We start from the raw sequence: 16,501 nt of genomic DNA on the forward strand, positions 1-16,501 counted from the left end.
TATCCTAGAAAAATATTAGCACATATATATGGAGAAGCATGGCCAAAGATGTGAATTGTGGTCTTGTTTGTAGTAGCAGAACACTGGAAGCAATCTAAATGTTCGTCAGTAGGAAAATAGTGAACTAAGCTATGGTTGGCAGATGGTGGGAATGCCACAAGACAGTTTAAAGGAATGAGGAAGATGTAGACGCATAGAGAGACAGAAATCAAAAGATCTCCAAGACGCTGTTGAGTGAAAAAAAAAAGTTACGTAAGAATATGTACAGGGAATTCCCTGGTGGTCCAGTGGTTAAGATTGTGCTTTTACTGCTGTGGACCAGGGTTTAATCCCTGGTGATCAGGGAACTAAGATCCCACAAGCCATGTGGAGTGGCCAAAAAGAAAAAAATATATATACTATGATATCTCTTGCATAAAGAACAAAAACCAAACTCCAAACCCAGTTATATTACTGTATATATAACACCTGTGTAAGTGCACAGGGAAAGGTCTGGGCAGATTAAACAAAAAACTGAAGTGGTTACTTTTGGTGAGGAGTCTGGGATTTTGTGAGGGAGAAGTCAGGAGGGACTTAAATTTTATATTTTTTAACTCTTTCCCTCTCCCCCTACCAAAAAATAGTAATGTATCATTGCTTATATAATTAAAAAATTAAAGAGGAAAGATTGATAGGGACTCACAATGTAAGTGCCTCCATAGAGATAAAACCTTGGTGCTTTGCGACCACATAAGGAGGGGTACCTGACCAGTTTCCAAGGTTCCAGAAAAGCATTCTGGAGGAAGTCTCTGCTAAGCCAGGGTTTATCATTCTAAAGGAGAAGTTATGCAAAAGAGGGCAGAGTTTGAGGAGCATATAGCTAAGGGAACACTGTCTTTGCTTAGTTCTGGCTGGCTGGCTTCTTGTCATTAGAATTTCTATTTAAGTGGCACCTTAAGGAGGCTTTTCTTGACTGTCCAAATTAAAGAAGCTACTCCTAACACTCCCTATCAGAGCTATGCCTAAAATTCCCTATCAGGTTACCTTCCTCTTTTTTCTTCTTGGGGCATTTAGTACTTTGTGACGTTTTCATATTGATTGATGTTTGTTTACTAACTTACCCACCTAGAGGTAACCCTTGTCTTGTTCAACACACTATTTTGCTAGTGCATAGAATGGTAGATAAATGTCATTTAAGTGGAGGCAAGAGTCTGGGGGCGAGTATTGAGTACTGAAAGAAATGAAATGCTGTGGTAGGTTGTAGTAGACTAAAACAGAGGTAGGATAGTAGGGGAAATGTCCAGAGAAGGGATTAGACCCTAAGGTGAGCCAGTTCATAAATGGGGCATTGCTTTTAGAGAGCCTCTGAAGGATTTAAGTAGGGAAGTGACATACTGTTTTTGTTGGTTGTTTTCAGAGGAAGATGAGGTGAGGAAGAAGTGCACTTCAAGATACAGAACCAGTTGGAAGACATTTGTAGTAGTATAGACAAGAAAGTGCGAGGGCCAGACAGTGGTCATGAGAATGGAAAGATAAGAAAGGACCCAAGAAATATCAAGGACTGATGGGATATTGGGGATGAGGAGGGAGTTGAAAATAATGACAAATTATTGAATTAATCAGTGAGTATGGGTACCAGGAACTAGATTAAATCAAAAACTTGTTAAACCTAAAGTGTATTGATGATGGCACTTTTTGGTCTTACCAAGAGATGTCCATAAGAGATTTAAATTCTGTAATATCTCGTTCCCATCTTCATGATAGCAGTTGTAAGAAACTCATAAGATGTGTCTTTATTTCCGAGAGGTTAAATTGTGAAAAGTAAGCATTTTAGAATTAATGAAATAGAGCAGTAGGAAAGATAAGCACCTTCAAGAGACTCAATATCCAACAGAAAAAAACATAAATAATTGAAGGGCGATACTTTGAGTGCCTACCGTGTGACTTAGCACACTGTGCTAATAGATGCTGAGGTTGGGAAGATCCCATGAAGGAGGGCATGGAAACCCACTCCAGTATTCTTGCCTGGAGAATCCCCATGGACAGAGGAGCCTGGTGGGCTGCAATCCAAGGGGTCACAAAGAGTCAGACATGGCTGAGCGACTAAGCACAGCACACACTGAAGTCAGCAAACAGATAAAGCCCCTGCCTTCATGGAGCTCCATTCTAGCCAGGCAGCCCACCATTAAGTATAAAACTATTGAGATTATAATGAAAACCAAGAAGCAGCGGAAAAAATGCAGGATTTGAAGTGAAGGTAATTTCAGTTTTGATATGTTGAAGCTGAAAATTATTTGTGATATCCAGTAGAGACTTAGATACTCGAGTCTATAGTCCAGGATAAACGAGGAGAGACTATTTTTTGACTACCTACTGTAGGCTAAATTCTGTCCCAGGTGCCTTGTAAACGCATTATTTCATTAATCCTTGGGACAATCTGGATTGTAGGTAGTATTCCTGTTTCGTAGGTTGTGGGCGCTGAGGCTTACAAAAGTTTGTCTAACGTGCCCATCACTGTAGTTTAGTGAGTGGCACACCTGTGAAATGAATCCAGCTCTGTCTGACTTCAAAGCCCATCTTCTCTCACTGATAGTAAAGTATGAGCTACATTCTCTTGTGGTTTAGTTCAGATCTCTACTGCTACTTTGCCCTCCAGCATTAGGTTCATATCTCATGATTTTTTTGAGGAGTAAATGAGATGATCCTTTGCAAACTACATAGCATAGCACCCAGCACATAGTATCTGTTTAATAAATATTACTTGTTGCTGTTGTGATATTTATTTATTCAGAGGAATAACAAAAAACATTTTTTTTCTAATTCAAGAAGTTGAGCCTGTAAATAATATTATCTTATTATCTAACACAAACTGGCAGTTGTTCTTCCATTAATAAAATACAACAGAATGGGAACTTCTCTGGTGGTCCAGAAGCTAAGACTCCTGTGCTCCCAGTGCAGTTTGATCCCTGGTCAGGGAACTAGATCACACATGCTGCAGCTAAAGGTCCTGCCTGCAGTGAGAAAGACCTGGTTCAACCGAATAAATAAAAAACAATTTTTAATGACAAAATGATATATTCATTCAATTAAAATAGTTCTGTAAGCTTATACAATAGCCTTTTGGGTATATCTAAAGAGAAAAGTGTACTTACATAGGTTTCCTATTAATGCACAGGGAAATTAGTTTGTTAATTTGAGTATAGCCAAGATTTAAATTGAGCAGTAAGTTATAGGCTGTTAGACTATAATTTTTATATAGGATGACTTTTGATAGGAATTTTAGACTTAAAAAAAATTGGGAAAGTATAAAAGCATCATAAAATACCTTTAAAATTTACCTTTTATGGGCTTTTGATTAAGTTAAAATAACTGCTTGCCTTGTCACTATCTAGATAAATATTTCAAGAAAAAAGTAGCTAAGTAATAATGGCCAAATTTTATTATTGAGGTTTTTGGTTGTGTGTTTTTTTTTTTTAACCTAATTTTCAGAGAGAAGAGAAAACTTACTCAGTAAATAACCTTCCTCCGGATAGGCCAGGAAGTCCATTTTCTGTGTGTTCTCTGATTAAACAGGCAATCAGGTAAGTGCTTCCTGTTCAACTGAATTCAGTGTTGTATGTGTGAGAAACATGATGCATTTTCTAGTGCTTAGGAAAAGGTTAAGAATTGATAGGTATAGCAGAAATGTCTTTAGTAAAATCTGTCAGCTTTTCTGGTCTCATCATTTATAAAATAAAGTGTTCATGATGTCATTGTAAGAGTACTTCTGGCTTTGAAGTTAAATATGAGAAACATCCATATGTGGTGAGCAACTGCTAGTAGAAAACGTGCCTTTTCTCTGGGCGCTTGGGGCATCATTATTGCCCCTCAGTGTCAAGCTGAAGGTGTGATGGTACTTCTAAGTTCTCATACTTCTTTACTGTCCTAGAAGTGATCTTGATTTCTGAGAGTGAACAGAAGACGAACTGTAGTTTGGTTCTCTGGCTCATGTGTTTTTTAATTAATTAATCAGACTGTGGTGCTTAGAGGGATTAATGTGGATCGTTCAACTAAATTGCTTTTACAGACTTATGTCTAAGCAACTTCCAAAGTAGATTTGAAGGAACAGAATTGGTCATTTGATTTTCCAGGGACAGTTGATTCACATCCCCACCACCCTTAGTCTATACCAAACCTTTCATGTACTGTGCGTCTGTCGCTTCTTAAAAAGAGCAAATTCTGAAAATTCTCTCCATTTGGATTTTTTTCATTGCCCAAAATTAGAGGAATAACCTTAACTGTGTAAGATTAGCACAAAGAGAAGCAATAATAAGTAGTTCCCTTTAAGGAAGAAAAGAGGTCCAAACATATTTTTGTGGAAATGAGTTACTTGCCTCAAGTTGTATAGCAGTGAGAATGGGTTGCTAGAATTGGAAAACGACAATATTTGGAAGTGTCTAAGTATTTTTCTTGTTCACAGAATTCTTCAGCATTGTGCCAAGATGAGGCTCTCTTTAAGCCATAACTATCGTATATGCTGCTGGAAAATGGTATCTTATTTTAAAAGCAAGATATTTTTAATCATTTTGTTATTTGTGTACATATTTATAAGTTCAAATTACTTTCATCCAAGTCATGTGAGAAATTCTTTGTCACATTAATACTGGTTTACTAAAAAATCCACTTAATAAACACTACAAAATTGGTCTGTTGTATTATGCTATTACTGTATATAGTTTGTTTTTGTTTCTTCTTTCTTAGTAGAGGGGGAAGGGCAGGGGATTTGATTGGATTTGAAGTATGTAAAAACAGTTCTTTTAAAACATATCACACTACTCTATGTTCATAACTGTAAAAGTAAGTTTTTTTAATGTTGACTTGGAGGAAGTGATTCTCAGACCTTGATTTCTATATTTATACTACTTTGATTATAAATCTCTATGTTGCTTTAGTTCCTATTCTTTGTCTATTTTCTATGTAAAGTTTAACAGAATGGTGACTTTCGAAAGATACTAGAACTTAATCTGTTTATAATGGACTCTTGGATAGCCACTTCTGGAAAGTCAGAACATGCCTAAGAATTCTGCAATATTCACCTTCTGAATGAGAATCTGAAGTTGGCTCAGAGTTCATTTATCATTTCAGTCTTGTTAGTGCATAACTGTTTCCTGCTGTTTTTATTTTCTGGTTTTAGGTGCCTGGGATAAATGACAGCAGTGTACTGCCTTTGCTTTTGAGAGAATCGTTCGTGCCCGGCGTGGGAAGATTTCTTGCATACTCAGATGACAAAGTACATGCTATCTTTTTAGATGGCATTACTTTAACCCTGAATTGGAATTTTGGCTCTTTTATTGAAAAGAGACAGGTAATTATACTTCAGGCTGAAATCTCTCTTTTATCATTTTTTTTAAATCTGTGGAAATAGTGCAAAGAAAACATGATGTACTCTACACTATCTCAGTTTATTTTTTGAAGTATAAAATCTGTCAAGAGGCTTTACTAAGCTCATTGGATTTCCTATCAAAAATCAAAAAGGTATGACAAATCCTCGTTTTTATAAAGGTAACTTCATTATAGAGAAAAGGATTAGTATTTTTGTTCTTTTGATAATCACCTATATAAGAGTGGTGGTTAAATAATATCCATATCCCTTATAAAATATAACTTTTAAGTTAGTCAAAATAAAGTTTTAATGATTCATCTACTTTTCTTATTTTAATTGAAAATTAAGTAAGAAGGAAGTTTTGTTTTGTTTTTCAGTTCTTGAATAATAAAACTTGCCTTTCCTCCTTGTTTCTTCAGGCAAATCAAGGTCTCACCTTAGGTTGGTGTAAGTTAACTTTTCCTGATGGACAAAATCAGTTAATTCAAATTCAACATCCCAGACCATATGAAAGGTACTAAAAAACAATTTAAAAAAATAACTTCATGTTAGTAAATATCTTCCTTTTAGATGGAAGAAGCATTTATATTATTTAACTTAGTTTTAGACCAAGAGGAAGCATATAAACATTTAAATATTATATATATACTTTTAGTTTTTCCATGTGGCTTGAAGTCATTTCAGCAGATTTCAGAATTTACAATTATATTGTCCTCTAGCATAACTAAATAGATCAGGTCACCTTTAATCATTTCCATTTGTATTCTAGTGATTTTTCAAAATAAATATGTTATAACTGGCTTGTTACAGAGGTTGGACTGTGGTCAGCTGTGTTAACGAATTAACTAATTACTCCCCTAGTGTGTGCATGCTCAGTTGTGTCCGACCCTTTGCAACCCCATGGACTGTCACCCTCCAGACTCCTCTGTCCATGGAATTTTCCAGACAAGAATACTGAAGTGGGTTGCTATATTCTACTCCTGGGGATCTTCCTGATCCAGGGATCTAACCCATGTCTCCTGCATCTCCTGCATTGGCAGGTGGATTCTTAACCGCTGCGCCACCTGGGAAGCCCATTAATCCGCTAACCGATCTGAAATAAGGTTTAGAGCCACAAATAGCTAAACTTATGTATATTTCTATAAAGAGAAATAAACTAGCTGATGATTATTCTTAAAATAGAAAAGATTAGGGGTTCCATGGTGGGCCAGTGGCTAAGGCTCTGTGCTTCCAACTCAGGGAACCTGGGTTTGATACCTGCTCAGGGAACTAGAACCCACATGCTGCAAACTAAGAGCAGATAAAGAAATAATTTTTTTAAATGGAGATTATTGAAATCAGCTTTTTCATGAGTGTGCTTTTTCTTTTTTGGCTTATGGAATTTGTTATAATAATCATTTTTCTTGTGATGTTCTTGACATGTTAGCAGTTTTACTTGAGGATCTTCAAAAAAACAACTGCTGTTTTACCTCTTAATTTATTTTCCTGTTGGGATTTATTGCATTTTAATTTAAATGCTCCAACATTTATTGGTAGTTTGAATAATTTGCCTCAAAAGATAAGCAAATTTGTATTTAGAAAGCATACTGTTTATTTCAGCCAGTCATTCCAGATCATTCATTTTATTGAACTTGATACTTACTTTGTATATCCAGTGAGTTACATATAATTAAGAATGTGTGTGTGTGTTAATAGGTGTGTTCTGGTTTAAATTTTAGAAAGCAGATACTCACTTAGTCATATATGTAGAGATATTTTCGTGATAAAATTTAATGAAACTCATTTTACTTTAGAAATTAAAAGGAGAATTTAGGCATTTGAACTTTGAATTAAATCTAAGTGTTACCTTTGTTCTGATTCTTAAATCTCATTTTTATTAATCATGAATGAGAAAAACTGGCCTTTAACGAATGAAAAAAAATTTTCAAATAACCCTACTTTAGAATTTTTTCCCCAAATTAATAATTTTTTGAAGATTTTTATAAATATTCTACATTTTCATTTTTCAAACATCTCTCTTAATGTGTTCAATCTAGATATGTGACAACAGTAATATCATGGTGCAGAAGGCTGACCCAGATTAGTCAGCAAGAAATACCCATACATCCTTCATCTTCTGTTCCTGAAGAAAGCTGGTATTTATATTTATTTTAAACTTAATCTGTGTAGAAGAGCCAACTAATCCTCAGTTATTAGAATGTTAAATGGTAAACTGACTCTTCTTCCCAAGAAAACTTTCTCTTAGTTAAATATATTTAACCAGTATGATTTTTTTTGTTAGCTTAAATCTTGGCAATAATTTATCTTTAATTGGATATCTCATTTATTGTATTTTATCATAGTATGTTTCATCTAAAGATCAGAAAACTGCATTGAAAACTTCATATTAAAATGGGTGACTCTTAGTGTAAAAAATTCATCTTGGATACTTTATAGAAAACTTTAGGGGAGATTTTTTTTATATTTTAGTAATATTAAAGGAAATAAAATGTTGACTAACAAGCTTTCAGGAAAAACTGGTTTTTAAATAATTTCTATTATATTGTCTCCCTCAAATTAATTGACAAATCAACTAATAAAGCAAGATTTCAGTCCCTCCTGTGTGCCTTTCTGTGTGCAGAGGACTGGAACTGGGCTTTGAAGGAGTTAAGAGTTTTAGAGAGGAAGCAAGTGTAGAAATGAAAAAGGATATTTTGGGTTGTGGAGACAGTAAGAAGTTTTTGTGGAGCAGACACTTGTCTTTTGGGTGTGGCGTGACCTTGATGGATAGGAATAGATCTTATAAGGGGAATTCAGACTTCACAGAATTGTAAGTTCCTATATCTGAACTGAACTGAACTGATATGGGGGAAAAAATGGCAAGAAGAAAGATCCTTAGGAAAGTTAGTGTCACTGTGGGTATATTACAAAAGAAGGATACCAGGAAAAATTTAGGAGGCTTTAAATTTAAGTAAGTTGTGGACTTGCCTGGCCATCCAGTAATGGAAGGCACCATGCTTCCCACTGCAGGGTGTGTGGGTTCAATCTCTGGTTGAAGAGGATCCCAAATGCCATGTGGTGTGGCCAAAAAATAAACTTAAGTTGTAAGGTAGTTAGCATAGTATGGTGAAAAATATAAACATTAAGGTGATAACGTTTTCCTGAGTTACTTAGAGAAAGAGGTACAATCAAATCAGTGGATGTTATTTGAATATCCAGGTATCTTAAGGATTCAGCTTTGGTCCATCTCTTCAGCTATGTAGGAAATTGCTATAAAATTGGTTACTTCATTATTGCTTAGCTGTTAAAATTTGTAAAACGTTAGCCTTTTTGTATGAAAGCTTAGAAGAGGGTAGCTGTCAAGACAAACTGAGAATTGAGCGGTTGAGAGAAGTACAGATTGGTGAAAGGAGCTATGGGTGGAAGCAATGCAGAGCAGAGGGGAGACAAGAAATTGAGGAGTGGGGAAGGGAAATAGAGCGCGTGCAACAGCTCCATTCCCCTCGCAAAGCCTAAGACGTCTGCACTGTGATTCTTGTTTTCTTATAAAAGTGAAAGGGTTGAAGGAAGAGAAGAGGTCACATAATAAACAACTACCTAAATTGTATTTCAGTATTTTTTTTCCAACTCAACTTCTATTATTAGCTTACTGGTTCAACTTTTTAATAAGGATGCTTGTCAAAAAATAGGAGATATTTCATAAGAGATTGGCTTATCGTATGAGCAACAGCATTAAAGGTAGTTTGTGTTGTTGCTTACACCCAGAAAATGTTTCTCATGTGTGAAAGGGTGGAGGGAGTGTGTGTTTTGCAATGATGAAGAGTCAGCAGGTTTTAGAGTAAGTCACATCCAAGTCTTTACTACAGATGCTTAAAATGATGATATATTTCTCTTATTCTCCATCCATAGGCTGGAGTACAAGGGAAGAGTGCAGGCTGACAAGGTGCATGTGGTCCATTGTATATAATAAAGTCAGTAAAGCAGACAAGTCTTACACCCTTTTGTAAACTGTGAAAAGACTTTTCTAGTGACTTGGATAGAGAGATGTTTTAGACGTGAATGTCCTCATTAATTTTGCAGAGAGCTAGTACAGTTACACTATTTTCTAGTTGTATGCCAGTGCTCATGTTTCATCTAGTGATGAGGGAACAGGCAACATACACATGAAGGGTTCTCCTGGATTTGTATACATTCAGCCCTCTACCCAATACTGGTTGCCAGTGTCTGTTTCTATGGAACATGGTAACAGTCAGTGTTAACCCTTCAAGCCAAAGAGAAAAGAATGTTTAGTATACTTGTTTAAGAAAACAACGAAATGATTAGTTTATTCCAGAAGAAATTTAATAGAAAATAGTTATGTTTGGACACCTAATTCAATTGTATAAAAAGTTAGCTCTAGAGACCATCCATTCCCTAAAAGTTCCATATAAATGAGGTTTTACTGTATGTGTAAGATCCCTTCTCCTCCAAAGAAACTATCAAGGTATGAAGATTAAAAAGTTAAAATTGTTCAAGAAAAGGCATTACAAAGAAGTTTATGATTAATTAACATAATGGTATAGGCATTCAAGGAGAGAGCATTACTTTCATAGAAGTGATGAGATTTTAGTAGATTTTTTAAAGTTTGAGTAAACCTTGTGGAGGAAAGTAGAAGGTATGCCAGATCAGTACTGAGTTATACCAGGAAGGCTCATTACCTCCCAACCTCTGTACTGAATTCAGAAGTCCTTGGGATGGAGGATTTCTGTTCACTTGCCTTACTCATGCTTGGGTGCATCCTCAATCGCTCAGTTGTGTCCGACTCATTGCAACCCCATGGACTGTAGCCTGCCAGGCTCCTCTGTCCATGGAATTTTCCAGGCAAGAATACTGGAGTGGGTTGCCATTTCCTCCTCCAGGGGATCTTCATGACCCAGGGATTGAATCCACAGCTTCTGCATTGGCAACCACTGCACTATCTGGGAAGCCCCCTAACTCGTGAAAGACTATCAGCTGAGTCAAGGTGATCTGTGGCTAAATAAAGTCAATATAAAGAGAATTCTTAATTTCTAGGTTCTTCGCTGTTAAAAATTCTAATCTTTATGAAAAAAATTAACTATGCTTATTTGAACTATTGTGGATATAAGAGAATCGGACAACTGGCATTAACCTTTTTTTTTTTTTTTTGGCATAGGTCTGTGGCTTCTGAACTTGAAAAGATACAGAAGTTTAATTGTATCCTTTAAATATAATGTAATGTCCTGCACAATTTCTCTCTTTCCCTTGTAGGCTTAAGCTAGCCCATGGAGACTTTCACACTTATATAATTATGTTCTAACATTATAACTGAGAACTGCCTCTGACTTCTTTCTTTTGTAAAATCTGTATGATTTTTATTTACTGTTTTTTTTTTTTAAAAATTTCAGCTTCATTGAGGTATAATTGAAAAAACTGTAAGGTATTTAAATAGTACCTCACAATGACCTGACCCACATACGCATTGGGAAAGGATTACCCTATCTTGTTAATTAACCCAAGCATCACTTCACATATCTTCCACCTCTTTTTCTTGGGGACAACAGGGATGAGAACATCTGATTTCCACCCTCTCAGCAAACTTCAGTCATACAGCATGATATTATCAACTACAGTCATCATGTTATACATTAGATCCTCAGACTTTATTCATCTTATAGCTGAAAGTTTATATGCTTCTAATAACTTCTCCCTCTTTCCCTACCACCCAGCCCCTGGCAACTACTACTCTGCATTCTGTGTCTATGAGTTTGACTTTTTAAAAAAATTCTACATATGATCGACACCATGTAGTATTGATATTTGTCTTTCTCTACTTCTTTCACTTAGCAAAATGCCTTCTAAGTCCATCCATGTTGTTGCAAATGGCAGGATTTCCTTCTTTCTCATGGCTGAATAGTATTCTATTGTGTGTATATATGTGGGCATCATCTTTATCCACTCATCCAACAATGGACAACAATAGGTTATTTCCATATTTAACTACTATGATTAATGCTAAAGTGAACATAGAAGTACAGATCTCTCTTCAGACTGTTTTCATTTCTTTTGGATATATATATAACCAGAAGTGGGATTGGTGGATCATATGGTAGTTCTGTCTATAATTTTTTGAGGAAACTTCCTTACTGTTTTCCATAGTGGCTGTACCAATTTATATTTCTCCCAAAGTACACAATGGTTCTCTTTTCTCCACATCCTTATCAACACTCATTATGTCTTTTATATATATATATATTTTTCTTATTTTCTTTTTAAAAAATGTCTGTGTATTTGGCTGCCTCTGGTGTTAGTTGCAGCATGAGGATCTTTTGTTGTGGTATACTTTTCACTGTTGACTATATTAGCTGTGGGCTAATCATATATGATCTTTATTATATTGAAGTATGTTGCTTCTATATCCAGTTTGTTGAGTGTTTTTCTGCATCTGTTGAGATTATATGACTTCTATCCTTCATTTTTCATGTGGTGTATCATATTTTCATATGTTGAACCGTCCCTGTATCCCTGGAATAAATCCTGCTTGATCATGTATATGACCATTTTAATATATTATTGTAGTCAATTTGCTAATGTTTTGTTGAGGACTTTTGCATCTGTGTTCATCAGGGGTATTGGCCTGTAATTTTCTTTTCTTGTAGTGTCTTTATCTGGTTCTGGTTATCAGGGTAATCCCAGCCTTGTAAAATCGGTTTTGAAGTATTTTCTCCTCTTCTATTTTTTGGAAATGATTGGTTTAAATATTTAGTAGAATTCACCAATGAAACCATCTGTGTTGGGAGGTGTTTGATTACTGATTCAATTTCCTTACTAGCATTTGGTCTGGATTCATTCTTGATGGGTTGTATGTTTCTAGGAATCCATCCATTTAAGTTGTCCAATATGTTGGTCTATAATTGTTCATAGTATATTATGATCCTTTGTGTTATATGGTATTGGTTGTAATTTCCCCTCTTTCACTAATCTGAGCTCTTTTTCTTGATAAGTCTAGCTAAAGTTTTGTTCATTTTATCTTTGCAAAAAAAAAGCCAGCTTTTTTACATTGATTTTTTCTATTGTGTATAAGCTCCTTTCAGGGAGACAGAAACAACCTAGAGCAGGCCAGAGAAGGAATATGGAGTTATCACCTGCCAGCCTTCCTCTGGGGGGCATCATACTCTGCCCCTAGCTGTGTGCTAAATTAGAAACTTTTTAAAAATTTATTTGTCTGCACTGGGTCTTAGTTGCAGCCTGCAGGATCTTTGATCTTTTTTGCAGTATGTAGGATATTTAGTTGCGGCATGTGGGATCTAGTTCCCTGACAAGGGATGGAGTCTTAGCCACTGGACTACCAGGGAAGTCCTAGAAGCTTTTAAAGTAGCAGATAGGCTGCTTTTAGGGAAAGATTGGGAGATGAGTGTTTGTCTGCTCAGAGCTAGGAGTTTTAGGGGCCTGTCCCACACTTGGAAGTCTTAAAAAATTGAAGCATTAGATCTTGAGTCCAAACCCTTTACTCCTCGGGGTGAAGCTGGGAACTGTGAATTCCCCCCTATTGTGCTGAGGGTGGGGTTTATAGTGAAAGCCTGTCTCATTCTTACCCATTTCTTTCATTGTGGATGTTTTCTTATTCATTCAGCAGTCACTGAAGTGTACAGCAGTCACTTGGGTAGTTCCTGCATTTCTGACAGTGAGAGTTGGCTCTGTATGTAGCATAGATTCAGTGTGTTTGTGGGAGGAGGTGAGTTCAGGAACTTCCTCTGTTACCAGCTTAGACTGGACTCCTACTTCTTTTTCTTGTTAGACCTTTTGTTCTGTGCATTCCTACCCCACTCATCTAAATTTCTTTTATCCTCTTATTTTTCCATAATCGTATTCAAATAAAGTAGCTCTGAAATAGCAGATACATTTATTTTCATTCTAGATGTTTTATTTAAAAATACCCTGTACAGATTGTTCATATTCCTCTCACCCCTACTTTGTTCCCTTTCATTCCTAAATCACTTCATCACTTAAAGAAATGTTTTTGTTGTTTAGTCACTAAGTCATGTTCAACTCTTTTGCGACCCCATGGACTGTAGCCCCCTAGGCTCCTCTGTCCATGGGATTTCCCAGGCAAGAATACTGGAGTGGGTTGCCATTTCCTTCATGGGATCTGCCCTACCCAGGGATTAAACCTCGGTCTCCTGCATTGCAGGCAGATTCTTAGCTACCTGGAAGCCCTTCAAGAAATGTTACTAAGATTTTAATTCTTTTATTTCCTCCCTGTCACCAAACTTCCATCCAAACACAGACATACATACTGTCTTTTCCTTTCCCTTTCTTATATTCTAGTTTCTTCATTTATATAAGGGATAGACTTGATAAATTCTGACGTCCCAACTCTATTATGAATCCAAGAGATCTTCCTCCCAATAGAAAAATAATATTTTAATATGAAGGCTAGGTTTTCTGTATAGGGGGAAAGCTCCTTAACAAAGCAACTTAGTGTTATTGGAGAATAGTGGTGTCCTAAACCAGATTTCTAACAAGAAAAACAAACAGTCTTTGGATTGTTGTAAACCAAAATCTTCAGAAACCTTGCTAAAAGAAGTTAATGAAAAGAGTGTATCAGTGGCATTGAAAAAAACCTCTGAAATCCTTCAGGATATTGACAATCTTCTATCAAACTCTAAATGGTGAAAAATGGAATTAGTATAATATATTATTAAACCCTGAAGATATTATTTCAAGTGATTGATAGAATATTATTAGAAAGCCAAGAAATTATATATATACATGACTTGTGTACAATGATTATATGAGAAATGATATCTAACTTTGGAGGTGTTTTATCTAACTTGTAAATTTTAAAATATATATTTGTATATTATTAATAAAGAACCATTTAAGAAATTTGAACAATTTATCTCAGATTTGAGAAGAAAATTTTATAAAACTTTAGAGTTGTTGCTGTTTTGTCTTGCGGAGCATTCACTATTAATCAAGATTTTTTTTCATTTTAATATGCAGAATTGTGTGCATTGGTCATTTGCTATTTAGTCTCTCTACTCCAAGTATTTTTCAGCAGATCTATGAGAAGAGAATCAGCTCTTTAAAAAAAAAAAACACACACACCTTAATGTGGGCAGTATTGCTGCAAGCTAAGAATGGAGCACTTCAGCTAAGACTAAATTTTATCTGAATTTGTCTCATGTTACCAAATATTTTCATTTGTTTTGAACACCTCAAAAGATTTATGCTACAAAATACATGAAACCAAAAGAGAAATAAGCTCACCAAAAGTACTGTTTATTGCACCTGTCTATTGGGAAAGAACAAAACCATACTTCCAAAAAGACTTCGTGATTATACCAAATGTAACAAGAAATGTTCAAATTAACTTAAGATTTCTTGAGAGACCAGCCTCTTCACATAAAAGGGAAGAAGCAGCAGAGGGAACAAGAAAAACAGTGCGAAAAAAGCAGAGTGTAACAGGTTAGGAGATACAACGTAAGCAATTTGACCACAATGCTTTCTTCAGTTCCTCCCACTGGGCTCCCTGCCACCTTCAAGTATCAGCACAAATATCCCTCAGAGGGGCTTCCCCCAGTTACTATTACATCACCATATTTATTTTTTGTGGTCTATATCTTCCACTAGAATTTGAGCCCCATAATGTTATTTTATAGTCTTATTAACAAGCATAGTGTCTGGCATGTTGGGAACACTCTGTGTGTGTAAATGAATAGCCCCTTTGGGCAGTACACTGACCACAGAAATAACAGTTTCGTTTTGGTCGCAGGAAACCATCTGTGTCGTCCCTAAATAACTCCAGAAAGCCTCGACTATAGTAAGACATGTACCCATGCTGCCATAAGGGTAATGCCAAATTGTTACTGCATTCAGAGAGAAAAAAAACTCTGTAACATGACTAAAAGCACTGTGGTTAATGTATTCAGCGATAAATACGTTTAATAAGCTTTTAAGCTGTTCAGGTAAAATATGTATAATTTCCTCCCTCAGTTGAGTCATTCCCATTAGCTCAAAACCAAGAGTATCACTTTGCCAACAAAGGTCCGTCTAGTCAAGGCTATGGTTTTTCCAGTAGTCATGTATGGATGTGAGAGTTGGACTGTGAAGAAAGCTGAGCGCGGAAGAACTGATGCTTTTTGAGCTGTGGTGTTGGAGAAGACTCTTGAGAGTCCCTTGGACTGCAAGGAGATCCAACCAGTCCATCTTAAAGGAGATCAGTCCTAGGTGTTCTTTGGAAGCAATGATGCTAAAGCTGAAACTCCAGTACTTTGGCCACCTCATGCGAAGAGTTGACTCATTGGAAAAGACTCTGATGCTGGGAGGGATTGGGGGCAGAAGGAAAAGGGGACGACAGAGGATGAGATGGCTGGATGGCATCACCGATTCCATGGACGTGAGTTTGAGTGAACTCCGGGAGTTGGTGATGGACAGGAAGGCCTGGAGTGCTGCAATTCATGGAGTCGCAAAGAGTGGGACACGACTAAGCGACTGAACTGAACTGAAGCGTGTGTCAAGCAATGTAAACTTCTATAGCAAAAACTGAGCCACACCTTAAGGATCTGTGAGAGACCTAGAAGTTTGCTTAAGATGGAAGATTCCAATTTTCTACCGTCTCCTTCAACCATATATTAGTATTGATACAATCCCACTGCTACCCTTGCACTACATCCAACACTTGTTTTGAGAAAGTAGGTAAGAAGGAGAAAGAAATTTTCCTCTGAGTCCCCTCTTTTGGGCCAGTACTTCCTAGGGTCAAATGTCAAGCTAGATGTCTCCTTGGTGCTTGGAGAGCACCCACCACTCTCAAGGCAGGGAGTCGGGATGGGAACTGGTCAGACCTACTAAACACCTGCACCTTGTCAGCCCAGTTAATCAAGGTCAAGCTACCCTTTATGTTGTCTCTTTTTCAACCCGGGGGAATTAACAGTTACGATTAAGCCTTCTAGCCTTGTCACTGTCGACCACAAGGAGCGGCCCCCAAAGTCCACTGTACAAACGCAGAGTAACTATCAAGAACTCCCCAAGGGGGCGGTGGAGCGCCACAAAAGAGCTTCAGGCCTGCAAAGTCGCGCGGTCTCGCGGAGTGATAAACTACTACGCCAGCCGTAAAGGATCCCTTGCAAGAAATCGGAAACATCTCAATACATCCGGGACAGCCGGTGTCTCCAAGCTCAA

At 36.7% G+C, this 16,501-nt stretch overlaps 1 protein-coding gene across 5 annotated transcripts in view; it reads left to right on the top strand.

The window, feature by feature from the left end:
* C16H5orf34 (chromosome 16 C5orf34 homolog) overlaps positions 1-14,254 on the top strand; it is a 32,088-nt gene extending 17,834 nt beyond the window's left edge. For all 5 annotated transcript variants that reach the window (XM_069556414.1, XM_069556412.1, XM_069556415.1 and 2 more), the window contains 7 exons: positions 3,469-3,560; positions 4,439-4,508; positions 5,153-5,323; positions 5,761-5,855; positions 7,378-7,476; positions 10,494-10,534; positions 13,800-14,254. In XM_069556414.1, coding sequence (XP_069412515.1) covers positions 3,469-3,560; positions 4,439-4,508; positions 5,153-5,323; positions 5,761-5,855; positions 7,378-7,476; positions 10,494-10,534; positions 13,800-13,993 — 762 coding nt within the window. In that variant the 3' untranslated portion in view covers positions 13,994-14,254. The remainder of the gene's footprint in view (positions 1-3,468; positions 3,561-4,438; positions 4,509-5,152; positions 5,324-5,760; positions 5,856-7,377; positions 7,477-10,493; positions 10,535-13,799) is intronic.
* The last annotated feature ends 2,247 nt before the right edge of the window (positions 14,255-16,501 follow it).

Source organism: Ovis canadensis, chromosome 16 (assembly GCF_042477335.2).
Source record: "Ovis canadensis isolate MfBH-ARS-UI-01 breed Bighorn chromosome 16, ARS-UI_OviCan_v2, whole genome shotgun sequence".
NCBI lineage: Eukaryota > Metazoa > Chordata > Mammalia > Artiodactyla > Bovidae > Ovis > Ovis canadensis.